Below are 23,226 nucleotides of genomic sequence, written 5' to 3'. Positions count from 1 at the left end.
TCCCAAATACCCCATCAGGGCAATTGCCTCATTTTCTCAATTCCTTGGAATTTTAGGAGTTTGAGATTCTCTTCATGCTCAGCTCACATATGTTTCTACAGAGTGGTATCCTATTTACTCCTAATGTTACCAATGTGCTCAATGTGCACAAAGGAATAAGCGATATTGGTGTCAGAAATACAGTATCTGTAGCCATATTTTTTATCCACCAGTAATAAAGTATACAGATTAGAATTATTGCTTCATAGTAATAGTTATTTGAGCGTTAAACTTATTAGACTTACAAACAGTACAGTGGAACTGAATTGCTACATGTTCAATTTTGTAAAGCGCATGGAGGTGCATGACATTCATAAGAATTCACTTAGCGGCATTTGACTCTTACCGATTTTGCCACTTCTTATCCCTCATTAAGACTGTCATACGAAGCACCAGTTTTAATGAATCGGGGCCATTGTGGTTAATATTCGTGGTGATTATAATTTGAAAGGAATCTATAGAGATGAGTGAATCTTTTGGAATTTTCACACAAAATTTGATTTGCTGCAAATTGAACGTACTATAGTGTCCATTGGCCTAAAAACATATGTCCACCGCTCTTAGGTCTCCCAGGATGGTTTTGAACCCTATTCAAGGTCTTTACATTAAACTCAGCCATAGTAGTGTCAAAGTGACCACAACATACATAGATATGGGTAAATTCTATGATGTTAAAGTTTCACTATTTTCACCTTTGGGGAAAGGTTGTACCAGAAACAACGTTTATCACCTATCCTATTTATGATCATTGGAAATCAAACTATTTGGACTCCCATGATCTCAGGAATGAGAGTTCCAAATTCCCTTTTGTGAATGGAGTTACATTGCTCACACTGACCACCGTTCACTCACTGTCAATGAGAGATGTAGTGAGCTTGAATATAATGGAATCATACATGTGCACTTCTGCTCCATTCATATAGGGTCTTTTGGGATCCATGTTCAAGCGCTTAAGGGGCCCTTCATACTTAGAACCCCAGAAATAATTGTTTTTTGGGAATAACACCTTAAACCGCACTCATAAAATATGTAGCCTTCAAAAGCTGTCTGAAAGACCGATACTAGTTTTCTCACTCTGATATTCTTGAATTTTCCAACAGATTAGTCACTTTTCCACCAGTTCCCTTCTTAGCAACCGTATTCAGTTCCGGTCATTCTTTAGAACAGTGCCCAGTGATGCTTTTCAGTCTAAGGGTCTAGCGCAGCTGGTGTTGCACTTTGGATGGACCTGGATTGGTCTTTTGGCCATCGATAATGATTATGGGCAGCAAGGTATACAAATGATCAAGAACGATATAATAAAAGCTGGGGCTTGTGTGGCTTTCACAGAGACCATAGTTTCCAGTCAGCAGGATCGTAACGCCAAACATATTGCTCAGGTGGTTAAAGATTCAACAGCTACGGCGGTGGTCATTTTCTCTACTGATGTAGACTTAGTCTATGTACTGGATGAGATGTTGAAGCAGAACATCACAGGTAAAGTATGGATTGCCAGTGAAGCTTGGGCAACATCACCTTTCTTGTCAATATATAAATATTCAGGACTTCTTTTTGGGACTATTGGTTTTGCCCTCCACAGTGGAAGCATGCCAGGATTTGGAGATTTCCTTAATAGTATCAATCCATCGATGGTTGTAGGAAGGCAATGGATAAAAATATTTTGGGAAGAGGTTTTTGGTTGCAAGTTCCAAGTCCAGAACAGTATCAAAGTCTCTTCAAACTCATCAATAAAAGAATGCACCGGTCAAGAAAGTCTTGAGGGCATACGGAATAGTTACAATGACGTTTCTGGTCTGAGGGTGACGTACAGCATTTATACAGCAGTTCATGTGATAGCAAAAGCTCTGCACGATTTGGGTAAATGCGAGGATGAATTTGGACCATTTCCCAATGGAACATGTGCTCGCATAGACAACTTTGAGCCTTGGCAGGTAAGGGAGTTCTAGAAAGCTTAATAGAAGAATGAAATCTCACTAGTTTGTTTCTTATATCATGTTATTCATAAACTAATTATTTTCTGGTATTTCAAATTACTTATATACAGTGCTAATCAGGAATTCATAATAGACATAGGTCAGCATATGAGCTGTATTCATGTTTTATTTGCAAGCTCACTTCTTTTAGGGGGAAATGCCCTCAATGTGACAGTCAAAGTCAAAGAAACCATCAATCTTGGTCTTTTAAACTCCTTTTAAGTCAGAATCTAAGACTATTAAGACATATTATCAACATAAGGGGCTCCTGACATGACTTTTTTAAATAACTGCTTGCAATCTTCATGAAATAAAAATTCTGGAGAAGCTTCATGTTGCTCTTCTCCTCTTACCACTGCCCATATATAAAAGGTTTGTCACTATGAATTTTCTACCCAAAAGCTCAGAGACTGAAAAATAGAGACACAGCTGGTAGAAGGGAAAACTGATGAAACATGAAGGATATAAGTGACATAATAGCCAGTGTTATTATTACTCATGTGCGCACACAAATTATTCTGAAATTACCTAAAATCACAGTTAAACTTTATGGAAGTGAGCTGCAATGCTGCACAGAGCCTATAGACAAGTATGGTCCTGCTGTTGGAAAAAATGCCATTATTTACCGATTTGTTTGCAGATAGATTAAAACCATTAATGTTGTATTATTACCGCATAGTTGTTGCACTACATGAAGAAGTTACATCTAAGCATGTCCAGTGGAAGACAACTCTATTTCAATGAGAATGGCGATCCACCTGCTGCTTATGATATAATGAACTGGCAGCTGAGCCCAGGAGGACAACTCCAACAAGTCAAAGTGGGCAGCTATGACACCAACGTAATTAGTGGAAACATCTTCATGATTAATACCAGCCATGTACAGTGGGGAACAGAAGACCATATGGTGAGATTTTCAGATTCTATAACTTACGGATATCATCTATAACACACTGTAACAAATAATCCACCTTAGTGAGGAGCAAACCTGACAAAGTTCATTTGTGCAGTGTGGTATAGCGACCCCTGTGGCAGCTAGGGGGCGCTGTGTGTGCTCCTTGAGATATGCATTGAGGCATATATATGGTGTGCAAGGACCTGTGGTGATGTCACGCTCACCTGACTAGCCATGTGACAGGTACCTGGGTGTGGTTACATCTATGTAAAGGAGGTATGTGGAGCACATGGTGGAATGTGAGTGTTAGTGGGTAAGTGTCCGACAGGGTGGACACACTTCCGTATGTCCTGGCAGGACACTGCAAAGTGGCCTGTGTGCTGGACAGTCCCAGGTGGGGACAGTCGTCCTGGAAGCACACAGTGACCATTCCAGGCTGGAGAGCCTGCGTGCTGGACATAGCACGGACGGTTGGTGTTGGAGGCTCCGGCGAGTGGAGTCGTCCTGGAAGCACCTGGAGACCGTAAACCTGGGAGGTCTGTGTTGAGGACCTGGGACTGACCTGAAGTCAGTGTGAGTGAGAAACGTCTGATGGATACCTCTGTGGAGAAGAGGGATCTGGGAAACCTGTGCAGCACCAACAGGTAACAGGAAGGAACCGTGTGACACTGACCGGGGTCAGAGTGAGAGACGTTGTGTATGGGCACCTCGGAGGCCAAGGGGTGTCCAGGAACCCGTAAAGGTTGCCAACGGGTAACGGTATGAAAACCGTGTATAATGCTGACCGGGGTAAGAGACAAACTGTGGTAAAGATGAATATATGCAGACTGTGTTCAAACTGTTACCAAGTTCCTGTGGATGTGGTTTACATTATGTGAAATAAACCGAAAAGACTGTTTTTGATAGAAAACCGTGCCCGAGTGCTTTGATTCTGCTGCCAAGCGAGTGTTCCCCAAGACACGTAGTAGGTGCTATGCTACAGCAGATTTACTCGAATTTAGCCAGAAAATGTAATTCACAGTAAACTTATTCAATAAGAATGAAACATGCCTTATCATAAGCAGAGTTTTATCCCGATCCCAGAGCATAATAAATGTATAGAAATCTGGCTCATTGGAGACCTTGTCATCACCTCTGGTGATTCACAACATACGGTGCATCATGATGCCAGAAGCGCCAGAAGCTCTATCGCATAGATGTCATGCCTGATGCCAAAGTAGAGGATGCAATTGATGACGGATGTAGTGGTTGCAAATCTGTGCTGCCACATATCCAACATACGATTGGAGGCCAAACAATTCCTCCAATCGTATATTGGATATTTGGCAGCACAGATTTAGAACCACCACATCCCTCATCATTTGTATTCTATCTACTTGGTGGTCCTGGAGTGGCCTTTACATGGTTTCTACAGTGGTTGTGACTGTCACAACCCTGCCACCCTTAGTTTTACTGGATAAGACCCTATTGCACTTTTTTTTATCTCTCCAGTTATTTCACTTTAAGCAAAGCAGGGGCTAAAGGGTGCTGTGTGGAGGACTTAATGGGGGCTTTGGCGAAAGGATAAGGGAACAGCGAGGTTTTATTTTCTTCCCATTACTGAACCTTCAACATGTAAGGAGAATAATATCCATTCAGCTGCCATTTTGCTTAATTTGCACAAAGCAAATTGATGAAAAATTTAGAATAACAAGATTTGTTTTTAGTAAAATTAAACTGACTCACTTATCACTAGGCCATCATTTGGATAAGACCAGAAAAAGTCTTTACAATATTATATAAAGATGCAGCGTTTTTCTTTTTTTGCTTGTTTCTTTAGTAGCACAGTAGTATACTAGAATGTCAAGCAACAATCTGTTAATTTCAGTTGACCTCGAAACCTTACTTGGAGAGGTCCCATGATGATATAAATTTTATAAATTTGCTTATATTTGTACAACATGACAAAAAGTATGAATGCAATGATAAGCAAACAAAGGGTTTGCCCATAAACGTTTATTTTTGCCACCAACAAACAATGATAGCCAAAGTGGTCCTAGCATCATGAGATTTCCATTAATTTCTCAAAGAGGTGTGATGGACAACTTCCAGTGCATAAATAAATAAGTCCAAAGAAGAAAAGTCCTCCAGCCGTATTCTAGATTAAACTTTACTCCAGAGTTTGAAATATAATCCAGAGTAAAAATTCTGTCCTTTCCCCATGCGTTTCTTATAAGGACTGCTTACCTGTTAATATGGAATATGACTTGAGTACTTTACTTCTATCAACATCTTGCACCATACCGGGCAGATGTAATTTTCTCCTACAATGACCTCTACGAAGGTGAGGTGGTTTTCTCTACGTCATTGCTATAAACAAACAATACCATTATTTAGCGCATCGTGAAGGACAAGTACAATTTTGATTCCACTCTGTGTAAAATGATCCTTTAGAATGAGAATCTGCGTGGAGACTCAGGCAAATAAATGTTTTGAATTTGCAGATCAGCATCTGATTTTTTTTTCTCCTATAAAACACTTCCTATAAAATTTTTTTTATTATTTTCTTCTTCAAAATTATTTCAAGGTACCTTCTTCAGTTTGCAGCCCGAGTTGTCCACCAGGCTTCAGAAAGGCAGCCAGAAGAGGTGAACCTTCATGCTGTTTCCAGTGCATTACTTGTCCTAATGGAGAGATGACTAACGAAACAGGTAAGAAACAAAAAAGAATTGAACTATAAAATGTTTTGCGCTCTTAGTCCATTGTTGAGCAAGACAAACCATATGGTAGAAATTTAGATCAACTCATTTAACAACACGTTTTGAAACTTCTTTTATAGATTCACTGCAATGTACAAAATGTCCATGGGATATGTGGCCAAATTCTAAGCAAGATCATTGTGCTCCAAAGACCCGAGAATTCCTTTCAAATGAAGATCCACTAGGCATCACCTTAACGGCTACAAGCATCTCCTCATCGTTTATTCCCATGGTCATCCTTGGACTTTTTCTTCATCATAGAACAACACCCATTGTTCGAGCCAATAACTACTCTTTAAGTTGTCTTCTTCTATTGACATTATCACTCTGCTTTCTTTGTTCTTTAGTGTTTATTGGTTATCCACAGTCAACTAAATGTCTTTTAAGGCAAGTGACTTTTGGTATTGTGTTTGCACTTTCTGTTTCCTGCATTTTAGCCAAAACTGTTATGGTTGTTATAGCTTTCAAGGCCACCCAGCCAGGTAGCCAACTGCGGAAATGGACTGGTCCACATGTATCATATCTCATAGTAATCTCATGTATGCTTATTCAGACCTTTCTTTGCATTATGTGGTTGACATTATCTCCTCCCTTTTTTGATGTGAAATCAGAGAGTAATTCAGAAGTACTAATTGTTGAGTGTAATGAGGGTTCACCGATGGCTTTTTGGAGCATGTTGGGCTACCTTGGACTACTGGCCTTCATCAGTTTCATTGTTGCTTTCTTGGCCAGGAGACTTCCAGACAATTTCAATGAAGCCAAGTTCATCACCTTCAGCATGCTGGCATTCTTGAGTGTCTGGGTATCTTACATCCCGGCATCTCTCAGTTCACAAGGAAAATATGTGGTGGCCATGGAGATCTTTGCTATTCAGTCATCAACTTGGAGTGTGGTTATTTGCATGTTCCTTCCAAAATGTTTTATTATTGTATTCAGACCCAATATGAACTCAAGAGAGAAATTAATGGCAAAACAAAAAAAATAAAATACACAATTGTGTTTTTATTCATTTTTATCTCTGTCTTCAGCGTTTCATATAAAATAAATAATTTCTATCCTGACATAAATTATTGTGAATTATTTTGAACCTAACAATATTCTACATATTTATCCTGTCAAGGTCTTTTTCTGCATCAGCTATATCTAAAAACCTTTTTTAATCCAAATTTCCTACTGTCACGCTCACGCCCAGAATGGCCCCACTGTGCCACAGACCAGACTACCCTGGAAGGGGTGTAACTAAGTAGCTTCCTTGGTATTCACTGGAGCCTCTGATGGTGAGGTCAGACTTGTGCAGCAGGAAGCTACCAGGTGCTACTCCAGGGTGGTGTCTGGCTGTGGCTGCTTATCCCACCAGAGAATGGAACATAGACAGGCAAGCAGGCATGGCTGGCACTCTGGCAGACAGGCGGGTATGGCTGGGACACAGGCAGGCAGACAGGTAGAACAGAGACACTGGCAGGCAGGAGGGGACAGCTGGCTCTCTGGTAGGCAGGTAGGTACGGCTGGCTCTAGCAGGACAGGTGGGCAAGGCTGTACACTGGAAGAACCGGTCTGCAGGCAGGTATATAAGACAGGTAAGAACCTGTTCAGACAGGAGGACTAATGAATAGGTAGAGAAAGAGCACAAGACTGGATGCAGAGAGAAAGCACAAGAGCAAGAGCCAAGAACAGAGATGCAGGAGGAGGAGCCAGGAGGAGGAGCCAAGTGCAGAAATGCAGGAGGCGGAGCCAAGTGCAGGAGGCAGAGCCACGTTCAGAAACACTTGAGGCAGAGCCCAGAGCAGGAGGCGGAGCCATGTGCAGAAATGCAGGAGGCAGAGCCAAGAGCAGGAGGCGGAGCCGCATGCAGAAACGCAGGAGGTGGAGCCAAGAGCAGGAGGCAGAGCCAAGTGCAGAAACGCAGGAGGCAGAGCCAAGGACAAGAGATGTAGAAGCCAAGGACAAGAGATGTAGAAACCCAAGGAGTGGAACCACAGAGCAAGAGCTGAGCCACAGAGCAAAGCCACAGAGTGCAGAGCAAGATCAGAGTGCAGTGCAAAGTTACAGAGAGCAGAGCTGAGAGCAAAGCCTCAGAGTGCAGAGCTGAGAGCAGAACAAAGTCAGAGTACAGAGCTAATTGCAGAGCAAGACCCAGAGTGCAGAGCTGAGAGCAAAGCCACAGAGTGTGGAGCTGAGAGCAGAGCAAGGCCTCAGAATGCAGAGCAAGGAGCAAAGCAAGATCACAGAGAGCATAGCCAAAAGCAGAGCAAAGCAAGACAAAGAGTACGCACAGCAGGGAAAGAAAACCAAGGCAGGGATAAAAACGGACACAGGAACAGGACTAGGCTAAGACAAAGTCAGGAACAGGACAAGGCACAGAGACATGGACACAAGCCAGGGTACAACACCCCTCTGGGTGGCGGACATAGGCCAAGGTACGAGGCCCCACTGGATGGCAAACACAGGACACAGACTAGGGTACAACGCCCCCCTGGATGGCGGACATAAGAGTAACAGAGACAGGGCCTGGCACCTCAGCAGCTAAGAACTGACTGAGGGAATAAGTTGCACAGGCCTCATGGCGATTGGCCAGGGACACCTTAGCAAGGTGCACACAGACTCAATAAGACACAGGAGTTGCCATCGCTACCCCCCTATGCACACAGACAGAGCAAGCACAGAGCAAGCAGCAGACATGAGGCACACAGCATGGAGCTGGCAGCAGAGAGAAGTCGCAAGATGGCCCAGAGAAGTGAGTGAGTTGAGTGTAATGCAGGTGGGGGATGGGAGGCCATGCAATGATGCCAGCAGGGTTGTTACAAATACTTTGTTTGCCTCAGTTGAAGCAATGGAGACTTTCAGTCATAAAGCAAATCTATTTTAGCCTCAACAGTTTCAAAAGTTCAATACAAGGTTCCTAAATTGGAAATGTGGTTTTATGAGGACAAATGAAAAACTCTGAAAGAGCTAAACTTTGTTCTATAATAACATTAGAAAACACAACTAATAAAACTAATCACGTTTTTCAAAAGTACAACTTGTCCCATAAAACAAAAGCCCTCACATGGCCATTTTCACCAAAAAGTAAAAAAGTTACGGCTCTGGGAAGAAGGGGAGCAATTTTACAGCCTAGAAACAAAAGGTCAAAGTGCTTGGCATACTACAAATTAGGATAAAATAAAAACATAAATCTGATTGTGGCAATTCCTCCTGCAGTGCTGAAGCACATTGAAAATTAGAGTGTTAGGGCTCATTCTCTCATGCGAGAAACTCGGATGAGTCTTGCACGTCAATACCCGGCACTGCACCCGGCACTCAGGAACGGAGCGTGTGGCTGCATGTATTGCTACGTGGCCGCACGCTCCGATCCGAGTGCCGGGTGCAGTACCGGTATTGACGTGCGAGACTCTTCCGAGTTTCTCGCATGTGAGTATGAGCCCTTAGTCTGAGGCTGTGAATAACAATCCAAATATTCTCATGACATATAGGGAAGTACTGTACCTGCATAGTCACTCAATGTGACTGTGAATTGATGGATCTGCAATATACTGAAGTAACAGCACCTTAATAATAGATTTATTTTTCTTCACACACTGCAAAGAAAAATTTGGAAAGCAAGACTCACAAAAGGCACGCCTCCTGGCTTGTGAGAAGGACAAGCCGTTAATTGTTTTTAAGGACAAAATAAAAATTGCCACATTCCAGAAATCTAAATACAACTGTCTACCTCACACTCTGTGCTTTTTGTAAAAAATAAAAATATATACTGTATTTTTACACACTTCCTTGCCCTATTGATATATAGTCATATAGGGGACTTGTCAATGCCCCCAGAATATAGCGGTCTGTTGCATGTGCTTAATTTCAGGATGATAACTTATCTGGCTTTTGTTAGTAAAGGACACAATTTCATTTTTGAATACCTGTAGTCCAATTTAGCAACCATATACCATATGACCATACTGCATGTTGTTGCCACAAGATTTTTTATGGTCATCCTTTCTACTTTCTTTATAGCTCCCAAGCAGTGTAGTAGTTTAGAGTTACATAGATTTTTTTTGCCAAGAAGAGATGATTGGAAATAATGCAACAAAAAGTTAAGGTTCTGCAAATGTTTTACTAGTCTAATTTAACAAGCATATGTGCTACAACAATACAGCTGGGTATTGCCGTGGCTTACTTTCTGTATGTTTACCTTTGTAGCAACGTAGTTTTTTAGGGGGCTTTTGGTCATGCTGGCGAGAATTGCAAGCTGTATGCTGCAATGCTGGTGGGATAACAGGCAAACTGTTACGATCAAGCAAAGGATCAATATTACACAGCCAAACTTTCAAATTAGGAGTGTAAAATCCACAGCAATTGGTTGAAACCAAGGATGGCTGGGAATGCGGCCCAGCACAAAAGCATACAAGAGGGTTGTGGAAGAGCCTAAACAGGCACTGACTGGTGGACTGCTGAAGTCAACTACTTACTCATCTGCTAATTTTGTATTCAGAGGAGAACACGTACGCAGGTATCATTCAGTATTGAACATTGCGATGTTGCACACAAGGCTGGATTAAGTCCAATACTGGTCCATGCTAATGTCAGTAAAATCTTTGTGGACATAATTAGCATACTGTAACGAGCTGGGTGGTGGAAACACTGTGCCATAGATCAAGGAAAGTCTGGAGGGGCATGAATAAAAAATCCAACCTCTGATACAGAGCTGCACATGAAACAGTAATCTAAGGAGAGACTAAGGAGGTTGACCAGGTGTTACTCCTGATCGGAGCTTGGGAAGGTGGCAGCTGACCCCTAGGGACGAGTAGCTGGGACAGCCCAAAGGAAGGTCCAGTAGATGCAGGCAGGTGCTGTGAGATTACGGGGAGTCACGGATGCAGACGGTACCAGCTGATGTACAGATGAGCCCTAGCAAGTGCAACTAGATAGGCTGAGATAGAGATAAGCACTGGCAAGTGTGGCTGGATCTGCTGACATAGACATAAGCACTAGCAAGTGTGGATGGACCAGCTGACGTAGAGAGGACCTCTTTCAGGTGCAGGCTGGACTGGCTGAAACACAGGCAGATGGGCTCAGCTGATAGTAAGGCAGGCGGGCACAGCTGATAAACAGTCAGGCACTGCTGGTAGACAGGCAGGTATACAGGAATATGAGGTCTTGGACTTGAGGACCTGGTAACTAACAAGAGTGTTTAGGATAAAATTTACAATGTGACACAGGCACCTCTTTAAAGTCTCACGGTGCAGTGGCGAGCTCACCGCAGTGAAATTCTCCCGGTGAACTCGACTCTGCACCATGCGACTTTCTCATGGTGCTAGCGGTGATCTCACTGAGGTCTCAACACGGCTGCTTTCACTACTAGGCCGGTTATTGGAGAACTAACAGTGAGCGAAAAGTTTATACACCTACGATTCCAACCCATTGATTATATGTATATACCCCTGTACTGTCACTGTCAGCTCAACAATGATTAAAAAAAACACTAGCTGCCACCACCAATTGTTTATTCAGGTTAATTGAACACCAGTTACAAGTAACCTATGTCTTTCAGGGGTGCAGTTTAAAACAAGAAAAGAGCTATTAAATTTTATATTTGATCCAGAAGTAAAGGCATTTTTTGTTAAAAAATATACAAGATGATACACAATGGGAGAAAAACAATATGACATATACAATCAAATTAAGTAAAAAGGAATAGCGAAAGAAACTTACTAAACACTGGTCACAAAACTGGTTCAGAGCTTATGGAGGGAAGAACTTCTATTGAAAAAGTGGAAAGAATGAAAGAAGATACAGTTGTGGCTTGGATGCATCTCCTAGTGATCCACCACTTGAGCTGGCCTATAAGCCCTGAGAGCAAGCCAATTTTGCTCTGATTGTAATGAAGAATAAAGTGGAAATGCTAGTTTTACCGCACAGGTTGTCAAGTAAAAGCAAAATACAAAAATAGTATTTTTACCACACAGTGTATAAGACAAAAATAAAATCCAAACCCAACCGAAAAATTTCCCTCCAAAACTGTCTGTAGCACCAAGTGGATAGGTGAGATCAGCAGTCTGAAATTGGATATGTCCAATCAATATCAAAATTAGTTGTCCGTCTCCCCCGTGCACTTTATACAGTTGGTCAAATCTGTCAATACGGGCAGACATTATCCTAATGTGTATGGGGGTGTTTAGAAACACTAGTCTTTGTGATTTGTGCCTATCTCCTGTCCAGTTTGTTTAATGAATTCTGATCAATTTGAGTAGACTAAAGGTACCTTCACACTAAACGATATCGCTAGCGATCCGTGACGTTGCAGCGTCCTGGCTAGCGATATGGTTTAGTTTGACACGCAGCAGCGATCAGGATCCTGCTGTGATATCGCTGGTCGTTGAACAAAGTTCAGAACTTTATTTGGTCGTCAGACCGGCGTGTATCATCGTGTTTGACACCAAAAGCAATGATGCCAGCGATGTTTTACACTGGTAACCAGGGTAAACATCGGGTTACTAAGCGCAGGGCCGCGCTTAGTAACCCGATGTTTACCCTGGTTACCAGTGTAAAATGTAAAAAAAACCAAACACTACATACTCACCTTCGCATCCCCCAGCATCCGCTTCCCACACTGACTGAGTGCCGTAAAGTGAAAGTGAAAGTACAGCACAGCGGCGACATCACCGCTCTGCTGTTAGGGCCGGCGCTCACACAGTGCAGGAAGCGGACGCCGGGGGATGCGAATGTAAGTATGTACTGTTTGTTTTTTTTACATTTTACGCTAGTAACCAGGGTAAACATCGGGTTACTAAGCGCAGGGCCGCGCTTAGTAACCCGATGTTTACCCTGGTTACCAGTGTAAAATGTAAAAAAACCAAACACTACATACTCACCTTCGCATCCCCCAGCATCCGCTTCCCACACTGACTGAGCGCCGTAAAGTGAAAGTGAAAGTACAGCACAGCGGTGACATCACCGCTCTGCTGTTAGGGCCGGCGCTCACACAGTGCAGGAAGCGGACGCCGGGGGACGCGAATGTAAGTATGTACTGTTTGTTTTTTTTACATTTTACGCTGGTAACCAGGGTAAACATCGGGTTACTAAGTGCGGCCCTGCGCTTAGCAACCCGATGTTTACCTTGGTTACCCGGGGACCTCGGCATCGTTGGTCGCTGGAGAGCGGTCTGTGTGACAGCTCTCCAGCGATCAAACAGCGACGCTGCAGCGATCTGCATCGTTGTCGCTATCGCTGCAGCGTCGCTTAATGTGAAGGTACCTTAAGTCAGAGAACGAAGCTCCAAAATGTAGTCAATGTTTGTATTCACATGATATCACACTTTCTGACATAAATCTTATAATGAAAATGTATAAAGCTTATAACATGCCTTTTACATTTCATTGACTCTATGGAAAGCAAACATATACAACTCAAAAACTAACCTTAATAATTGTGACTTTACTTTATGTATTTCCCTTAAACATAAAAAACTTATTGCTCCAAATAGTATTTGATGAAATGAGAATTTCCACCCAAGATGTTAATGATCATAACTCCTCACCAGGGAGTTACCAATGCCAGGGAATTCACATTTGAGACAATCATATTCTCTTAACCCATGAAGAACCAATACAGGTGAGGAATAAGGTAGAAACAATGACATACACGTGGGTTAACGTTATAGTTACACTTTGAAATAAAAATTCTTCTGGCAATATAAATAGGGAAGGAAGGAATGATTATGAGATGGGCAAGTCAGAGCGTGTGAGGAAACTACTGCTGTCCCACCGCACACACTTCCCATACAATCTGTTATCTAATGTACAGTAATTGCTGTGTGTCCCTGTCAATATCCTGTATACTTATCCCGGATATCTCGCAGTTCTACTGAACCAAAGCTAGATCTTTCTAGAATCCTTAGTTTGGTCAAATAGGGACAAGAAAGTCCAGATCTTGGCTTTATGAGATCCACCTAATTCTAACATTTTCTTAGATTATTTCCAGGAGAACTACTTAAACAGATTTACTGCATAAAACCCGAATGCCTTATTTGCTAATAAAGCAAGATGGTGGGCATATCTTCAGCAGTGTGGATCCTTGTTTTCTCCTGCTTCATTCCAACTTTCTACTTGGAAATGCTAAATAACCCAAAATGCAAACTAGATTCTTCGAATCTACGTGGAAGCTTTCTACCTGGAGACACAGTGATTGGACTTATCATTCCACTTCATCTAGACAAATCCTATGAACAGGTTACTTTTACTGAGAAACCACCTAAGACTTTCTGTACTATGTAAGTGTTAAAATTCTATAAATTGCCTTAGTTTGGGCCCAAGGAACAGTTAGTAGAGTTGTGTTGTGTTAGTAGAGTTGTGTTTCTCGAGGATCTGAATTGGAAGCCATTGTTTAACTAGGTAATGTTACCATAACTGCACTTTAGGCATTTTATCAATCTGACCACCTCTATTTTAGTAGACCTTGCTCTCTCTCTTAAAGAAATACTCCCATGAAAATTGTCATTGGCTTAATCAATGTTAATGTATATGCAATATATTGTCAGTGAAGTAATATACTTATCAATTGCAATCTTTTCTCACGTCCAAACCTGTTCTGGGTCACATGATTGCTATTCTGACTTGTCAGTTCACGCGTGAGCAGGAAGTTTTGTTTACAATGTAAGCCAGTAGAACCTTGTTCCGACGCTACACAAATCTACACTGTCAAAGCAACTTCCATCTGACACATAGAGAAAAGAGTGAGCTGGTAAGTCGGAATAGCCATCACATGACCCAGAAGAGGACTGGAGCAGTGTTGGAAGCTGGAAAGAAGGCGATCAGCGAGCATTAATGCCTGCAAGTTAGAATAGCCATCATGTGACCCAGAAAAGGACTGGAGAAGTACTGAAAACTGGAAAGAAGGCGGTCAGTGAGCATCAATGCCTACAAGTTAGAATAGCCATAATGTGACCCAGAAGAGGGTTTGTGCGACACTGAAAAACAAGGAATACGGCGATTGATGAATATATTAATGCATCTACACAACTTAAACATTTACTCAAGTTAAATCAATAAAATATTTAAAGGGAAACAAGTCTGCAATTGGTAGTAAAGTTTGGTAGGAATTATAGGGTTGATCCTACTACAATTTTTTTGAAAACAAGAAGTCGTAACAAGAATGGTTTAGATTGAGTGTTCATTGGTGAGGCTTCAAAATGTGAGGGCTGTACTTTATAAGGGTAGGACTTTACATGAGACTCTATCTTACCTGACCATCTTTCCAACCTCCAGTTTGCCTTACTCAGCAAAAAAGTGAAAATTCCTCCATGGTTCTTTCCTACAGAAACCCATCTATCCCAACGCAATACCCATATTCCCTTATGACCATACAGGACGATGCTAATTCCACAGTATTGCCATTTACAAGCTCACTTTTTTATCTGGAAGTTTGACCTTAAGAATAGCACCGAAAAGCCTGCACTAATTGGTGAAGCCACTGTGACCGCAATCCTTTTACTTTATAGCTTATGGGGTTTTTAGCAATCAACAGCCCCTACTTCAGATATTGTAGTGATGAAATATGATACGCTCTTTGTTGCCACTGAGGGGGAAGATTTAAGAATATCTAAATTGATTTTATTCTTAAGGTTCCAGATTGAAAATTACCAGATGCTTCAGACCACAGTATTTGCTTTGGAAGAGATCAACAATGACTCCAACCTTCTGCCTAACACAACTTTAGGACTACAGGTGTATGATTCTTGTGATGCACCTCATCTGGACTTACAAGGTACACTGCAAGTGTTGACTGGCTTAGACGTAGCCGTTCCTAACTACAGATGTTTCCTGGAGTCTCCATTGACTGCCATTCTTGGATCCTCTCATTCTACCCATTCAATATCCATGGCTCATATCCTTGGACTTACTAGACACCCACAGGTAAAATGCCTGAAGTATATCCTAAGGAAATTATAGAATGTGACATGTCTGAAACCTTTTTTTTACTAGACTCAAATATAATCTTAGACTTAAACTTAGTTCATCCAACTCAGTAATTGGTTATTGCAGAATATAATAAAAATGGAATCTCTTCAACATAAGTAAGAAATAGGATGAAGTCAGCTTACCATGATCTGTGTAATGACTCCCTGTTCTGCCAGCCAACGCATTGCACGGATTCGGACTATATACTTAGAGGAGCAGTGGCAAAAAGAGCTGATTTACTGACAGGTCCTCTTTAAAATGAAGTAAAAAGACAGCAAGCTGCGTATAATGTTTAGTATATGGAGGCAGCTCCAGCTGCTTAAATATTTCTATTATAGTGGCTTCGAGAGATAAATTATATTATTATGTTCTACTTATTTAAATTAATGGCTCTTCATAAAATGCACAGAATCCTGTATTCACCAGTGAAGCAGGAAAGAAGAATCCACATGGTAAGTGTATTGTGTAGGAGATCATAAGAGTTTGACCAGCTAAGAGTCATACAGAAACCCTGGACTACGCTACTTGTATTACATAAATAATAATAATAATAATAATAATAATAATAATAATAATAATCTTTATTTATATAGCGCCAGCATATTCCGCAGCGCTTTACAGTTTAACAGTTTCAAACACAATAGTCATAGGTAACAATGTTAACAATACAGTAATAAAGCAAAATAAGACAAAATAAGACAACCCTGCTCGTGAGAGCTTACAATCTACAATGTTGTGGGGAGATACAAAGTACAGGTGTGTATTTACAATGATGGTCCAGCCATGTTCAGGGGGTGGGGGGGGTAGATGGAGATAGTGAATGGGCTACACACACACAAACATAAAATGAGTTTGATTAGGGAACGTGGTAGGCCGCACTGAACAAATGAGTTTTGAGCGAGCGCCTAAAACTATGCAAGTTGCGGATGGTCCTAATATCTTGGGGTAGAGCATTCCAGAGGATTGGCGCAGCACGGGAGAAGTCTTGGAGTCGGGAGTGGGAGGTACGGATTAGTGCAGAGGTTAGTCGAAAGTCGTTTGCAGAGCGTAGTGGTCGGCTAGGCTGATAGACAGAAATGAGGGAGGAGATGTAAGGGGGTGCCGCACTGTGGAGAGCTTTGTGGGTGAGAACAAGTAGTTTGAATTGTATCCTGTAATGAATGGGCAGCCAGTGTAACGACTGGCGAAGAGCGGACGCGTTTGAGTAACGATTAGCCAGATGGACAACCCTGGCTGCTGCATTAAGGATAGACTGGAGAGGGGAAAGTCATGTGAGGGGGAGGCCAATTAATAGAGCATTACAGTAGTCCAGGCGGGAGTGGATCAGGGCGACAGTGAGGGGTTTTGTTGTCTCCATGGTGAGAAAAGGGCGGATTCTAGAGATGTTCTTTAGGTGTAAGCGGCACGAGCGGGCAAGAGATTGTATGTGGGAGGTGAAGGAGAGATCGAAGTCAAACATAACACCCAGACAGCGTGCCTGCTGCTGGGGTGTTATTATGGTGCCACCCACGGAGAGGGAAATGTCAGATTTAGGGAGGTTAGTAGAAGGCGGGAGAAGAAGAAGTTCAGTTTTGGAGAGGTTGAGTTTCAGATAGAGAGCGGACATGATGTCAGAGACTGCGGATAGACAGTCAGTGGCGTTCTGTAGTACAGCGGGGGTAAGGTCAGGGGATGACGTGTATAGTTGTGTGTCATCAGCATAAAGATGGTACTGAAAGCCAAATCTGCTGATGGTCTGTCCAATTGGGGCCGTGTAGAGGGAGAAGAGAAGGGGGCCAAGGACTGAGCCCTGAGGTACCCCGACAGTGAGAGGAAGAGGAGATGAAGTGGAGCCGGAGAACAGAACACTGAAGGAGCGTTCAGAAAAATAATAAGAGAACCAGGAGAGAGCAGTGTCCTTAATGCCTAGTGACTGGAGCCTAGAGAGTAGGAGAGGGTGGTCAACAGTGTCAAAAGCTGCAGAAAGATCGAGGAGAATGAGCAGAGAGTGGTCACCATTATGTTTTGCTGTCAGAAGGTCATTGGTCACCTTGATGAGTGCAGTTTCTGTCGAATGTAGGGGGCGGAACCCAGACTGTGAAGGGTCTAGGAGGGAATGAGTGGAGAGGTAACGGGTAAGGCGGGAGTAGACTAGGCGCTCCAGGAGTTTTGAGATGAAGGGGAGATTGGAGACCGGTCTGTAGTTGTTTGTGCAGGATGGGTCAAGGGTGGGTTTTTTTGGTAATGGAGTAATGATAGAGTGTTTGAAGGGGGAGGGAAAAATGCCAGAGGAAAGGGAGAGATTAAAAATTGTGGTTAGGTGAGTTGTGACGACTGGAGAGAGAGACTGGAGGAGATGTGAGGGAATGGGGTCGGTAGTGCATGTAGTCGGACGAGAAGAGGAGAGGAGCTTGGAGACTTCTTTTTCTGTGATGGATCGAATGTGGAGAGTGAGCCAGGGGAGATGCAGGGAGGAATGGGAGTCATTGCACTTGGTGTCTGGGAGCGGATTTCCTGCCGGATATTGTCTATTTTCTCTATAAAGTGGGAGGCCAGGTCATCAGCACAAATGTCTGTGATAGGGTCTTGTGCTTTTGGCCTGAGGAGGGAGTGAAATGTTTTAAAAAGTTTCTTGGAGTTGCTGGATAGTGAGGAGATCAGGGTGGTGTAGTAGGACTGTTTGGCGAGGTGAAGGGCAGAGTTATAGGTCCTTAACATAAATTTGAAGTGTATGAAGCCTTCTGGGGTGCAAGTTTTCCTCCATAAGAGTTCAGCACTCCTAGAGCATCGCTGGAGAAATCGGGTTTGCGATGTGAGCCAGGGCTGTTTCACTCTGTGTTTGGAGGTTCTGAGGGTGAGGGGAGCTACTTGGTCTAGGGTGCTTCTAAGAGTGTCGTTGTAGTGATGTACAGCCAGATCAGGACAGGAAAAAGAAGAGATTGGGGACAATGATGAGTGTAAGGAGTCTGAAAGTGTATGAGGGTTAATGGCATGTAGATTTCTGAGTGTGTGGTAGGTAGGAGAGTGCTGGGGTGGGCGAGGAATTGTGAGTGTGAAGGAGAGAATGTTGTGGTCAGAAAGGGGAAGTGGTGAGTTATCTAGGTAAGGGATAAACATTTTCTTCATATTTTTCAAGCACATCGGCCAGAAATGAAATGAATAAATGCTTTAGGAAAATTGCCATATTTGTACATAATATTCCTAAGCTATGTTTACTTTTATAAACAGATCAGCCAGTTTTCCACCAGTCCTCTTCTGAGCGATCGGACAAAGTTCCCATCCTTCTTCAGGGTTGTCCCAAGTGATACTTTCCAGTCCCACGGGCTTGCTCGTCTTGTGTTATATTGTGGGTGGTCTTGGGTGGGACTTTTAGCTGCAGACAATGATTATGGTCAACAAGGAATTCAGCTGATTAAGCAAGAATTACTAAAGGCGGGGGCTTGTGTGGAGTACATCGAGAACATTCTAATGAGTCAGCCGGATCGTAATGCCCCGCATGTTGTGAAAGTTATTAAAAAGTCAACAGCCAAAGTTGTGGTGGTTTTCTGCAATGACGTTGACTTGATGCCTATTTTGAATGAGTGGTTGAAGCAAAATGTTTCAAAGAAGATCTTCATTGCCAGTGATGCATGGTCCACAACTAATATCTTTTCGACTGTGAAATTTTCCAACCTTCTTTATGGCACCATTGGATTTGCATTTTCTAGTGGAACAATTCCTGGGTTGAAGGAATTTCTCAACAAGGTTCACCTCTCTGTTTCTTTTGGTAGAGAATGGACAAAGATATTTTGGGAGCAAACGTTTAACTGTACATATATCTATGGCACCGACATTACAGATTCAAAATCACTGTCTGACTACACAGTAAAACAATGTACGGGAACCGAAAACTTACTCAACATTCAGAACAGCTACAATGATGTGTCCAGATTGAGACCGTCATATAATGTCTACACTTCAGTTCATGTGGTGGCCAACGCTTTGGAGGATCTTAGGAGATGTCATAATGGGAATGGTCCATTTTTTATGTCAAGTTGTGGAGATAAATATGATTTTATGCCTTGGCAGGTATTAGTTTCATTACAGTTTCTGGCATTGATATTATGGGTTGTGTATATATTACCCACCTCTAAGATTGCCACCTCTCAAGAAAACAGAGGATCACTCTTGGTTGTTTAGTAGTGATGAGCGAATGTGCTCAGATAAGGTGTTATCCGAACATGCTCATGTGCTTCAGTGTGCTCGAATAGTATGTTCAAGTCCCCACATCTGCGTGTTTTACAGGTGTTCGACAGCCGCAACACATGCAGGGATTACCTAACAAATAGGCAATCCATGCATATCGAGCACACAGAAGAGACTCTGTTAGCACCTGATCATGCTCAAATAATGCCATATCTGAGCATGTTTGCTCATCGCTATTGTTTAGTAAATCTGTCTAAAAATAAGTGGTAGATAGACTTCTAAAGAGTCAGTGGCTTAGCTTCTTTCATAAGTCCTGTACAATTTAGTTGAGAGGGTCAAATGGACAAGAAATTGTTGTGTTTGAAACTGTTAAACTGTAAAGCGCTGCGGAATATGTTGGCGCTATATAAATAAAGATTATTATTATTATTATTATTAAGAAGACTCACATATATATGTTTGCTGATATTCAATAGAATTGAGGCTAGTATTCAGTTCTTGGCAACTCATAATACACATTAAAGGGAACTGGGCAGCAGAACTTTATTCAGTATGTCCATTCAGCGAAAGACAGAGTTAATAATATATAATTGTTGAGGTCTTGGGCGTTGAACCCCACTTTCCTGATATTGATGATCTATCCTGAAGATAGGTCATAAATATTGGCCCATGTACGACATGGGACAAAATTGTTCATCCTATGGCTAGATCCTTTTTTATGATTGCATCAAGCCCAGAAGATATTGGCTTTGTTATACAGTTATTATCTGCCTCTATCAGCAGTCAATTAGACTGAGTTCTGCCCACTGTAGTTACCCATTGCCTTCCTCTACAATGTGATCATGGGATGCCCATAGGTTACCATAGCAACCAGGGGCCTGCTGAATGACACTGTACTGGCCATGATGGTGCTCCCTGGAAGATCGATACCAGTTGCTAGACTTCATAGGATGTTGAGGGAGGATCTAAATTGATCCTTCACGGTTAACTCAGTGATTTCCAAATTAATCTACAGGGCGTTGCCGGCAACTGAAAATGACCAGACGGAGACGTGTGTCTCTGTATGGGGGATCGAGCAGATCTCTGGCCCCCGTTTTATTGTGTATTGCTTTTCATAATCATAGAAATTATACTTCAACCAATCAGCATAAGAACACGCTCACAGTTCTTAACCTATAAGAATGCAGGAAAAACTTAACCCATGAGTATACAGAAAAACCGGAAACTACATATATGGTCATATCTTCTTGGCCTAGAAAAACATATACTCACAGGTGCCTCAAAGTCTTATCTAGCAATACACCCCCGAGTCCCTTCCCTGGCTCGAGTCAGAAGATTCAAGGTCTTTATACCAATTATAAACCATAGCCTAGTTGAATACCAGGCTTGTGAACAACAAGATAAAGTTACTTCATGGCAGCTATAACCTTTTACCTAATTAACAGAATTTATCTTTAAGCAACAGGAAAATGGAGTCGAAAAGCACAAAATGGAGAATCTTTCTTAATTTGTCCCTTCACAAGGAGACCATGATTTTTTACTATATACTGCAATATTATAGCAGTATATAGCCCAAATAATCAGGTCCATGTCTCTGAGGAAAACTAAAACTAAAATAAAAAATGTTTATAAAAAAAAAATATATATATATACAGGGTGAAATAAGTATATAACACACGTCACTAATTTTCTAAGTAAATACATTTCTAAAGCTGCTATTGACATAAAATTATCACCGGATATCATTAACAACCCACACAGACAAATCAGTCAAACCACAGAGATCCATAAATTAAGTTATATGTAAAAATGAGAACTAATACAGGGAAAACGTATTAAACTCATGAAGAAAGAGAGGTGCAATAAGCCTTGGAAACTCATGACCCCAGCAGAAATCTATCAGTAGTTAGAAATCAATCCTGCCACTTAGTGACAAATAATATCAGCTTGTTCAACTGACGGTCTATAACGAGGTGTCTCATTGCCACGGTGCCACACAAGAAACATCTCACAATGGGTAAAACCAATGAGTTGCCTCAAGACCTTTACAACCTTTTTGTTGCAAAACATACTGATGGCATTGGTTACAGAAGAATTTCTAAACCATTGAAGGTCCTAGTGAGCACTGTCAGGGCCGTGACGTCATGGAAGGTGCTGAACGCGCTCATTTTAAGCAAAGCAGGCTGCCGGTTACCAGCGGTGATGTCCAGGGGCCTCCGGAGAGGTGAGTATATCAATATTTTTTATTTTAATTATTTATTTTTTACATGGATATGGATCCCAGGGCCTGAAGGAGAGTTTCCTCTCCTTCAGACCCTGAGAACCATACACTGGGAACTTCCGATTCCGATTCCCGATACCACAAAAGTATCGGATCTCGGTATCGGAATTCCGATACCGCAAGTATCGGCCGATACCCAATACTTGCAGTATCGGAATGCTCAACACTAATCATCTCCCTTTCAGTTTCATTCCATTGATTGTTGTGTTTCTATGTGCAAGTGAGAATAAGAATGGTCCCTTTACACTGTGACAGCCCTTCAGATATCTGTAGACAGTAGCCTTCATTTTTGCAAGCTAAACATTCCCAGATCCTTTAACCATTCCTCGTAGGACATATATTGCAGTCCGTTCTGTTATGGTTCTCAATGGCAAGAGAACATAGCCCAGCAAACATGAGTACTAGCTCTTGGAAGGATGGAAACTAAACTGACCATGAACTAAACCTGCCGCACAACTAACAGTAGCCGGGTAGCGTAGCCTACGTTTTTATCCCTAGACGCCCAGCGCCGGCCGGAGGACTAACTAATCCTGGCAGAGGAAAATATAGTCCTGGCTCACCTCTAGAGAAATTTCCCCGATAGGCTGACAGAGGCCCCCACATATATTGGCGGTGATTATAGATGAAATGACAAACGTAGTATGAAAATAGGTTTAGCAAAATTGAGGTCCGCTTACTAGATAGCAGGAAGACAGAAAGGGCACTTTCATGGTCAGCTGAAAACCCTATCAAAATATCATCCTGAAATTACTTTAAGACTCTAGTATTAACTCATAACATCAGAGTGGCAATTTCAGATCACAAGAGCTTTCCAGACACAGAAACGAAACTACAGCTGTGAACTGGAACAAAATGCAAAAACAAACGAGGACAAAAGTCCAACTTAGCTGGGAGTTGTCTAGTAGCAGGAACATGCACAGAAAGGCTTCTGATTACAATGTTGACCGGCATGGAAGTGACAGAGGAGCAAGGTTAAATAGCGACTCCCACATCCTGATGGAAACAGGTGAACAGAGGGGATGATGCACACAGTTCAATTCCACCAGTGGCCACCGGGGGAGCCCAAAATCCAATTTCACAACAGTACCCCCCCTCAAGGAGGGGGCACCGAACCCTCACCAGAACCACCAGGGCGATCAGGATGAGCCCTATGAAAGGCACGGACCAGATCGGAGGCATGAACATCAGAGGCAGT

General features: G+C 42.3%; 1 protein-coding gene across 1 annotated transcript; it reads left to right on the top strand.

Moving 5' to 3' along the window:
* Positions 1–343: 343 nt before the first annotated feature.
* On the top strand, positions 344–6,630 carry LOC143774815 (extracellular calcium-sensing receptor-like). The gene is made up of 5 exons (XM_077262584.1): positions 344–472; positions 1,140–1,970; positions 2,692–2,919; positions 5,453–5,597; positions 5,726–6,630. Exons 1-5 carry the CDS (start codon positions 344–346, stop codon positions 6,628–6,630), a joined length of 2,238 nt encoding a protein of 745 aa, XP_077118699.1.
* The last annotated feature ends 16,596 nt before the right edge of the window (positions 6,631–23,226 follow it).

Source organism: Ranitomeya variabilis, chromosome 5 (genome assembly GCF_051348905.1).
Source record: "Ranitomeya variabilis isolate aRanVar5 chromosome 5, aRanVar5.hap1, whole genome shotgun sequence".
Lineage (NCBI taxonomy): Eukaryota > Metazoa > Chordata > Amphibia > Anura > Dendrobatidae > Ranitomeya > Ranitomeya variabilis.
This window is presented reverse-complemented; position numbering and strand designations above follow the sequence as displayed.

Coding starts and splice junctions, on each gene's coding strand:
- LOC143774815 (XM_077262584.1), top strand. CDS start 344: ATGACATTCATAAGAATTCACTTAGCGGCATTTGACTCTTACCGATTT. Junction 473..1,139: donor CATTGTGGTTAATATTCGTG/GTGATTATAATT, acceptor ATTTTCCAACAG/ATTAGTCACTTTTCCACCAG. Junction 2,920..5,452: donor GGGGAACAGAAGACCATATG/GTGAGATTTTCA, acceptor TTTTATTATTTT/CTTCTTCAAAATTATTTCAA.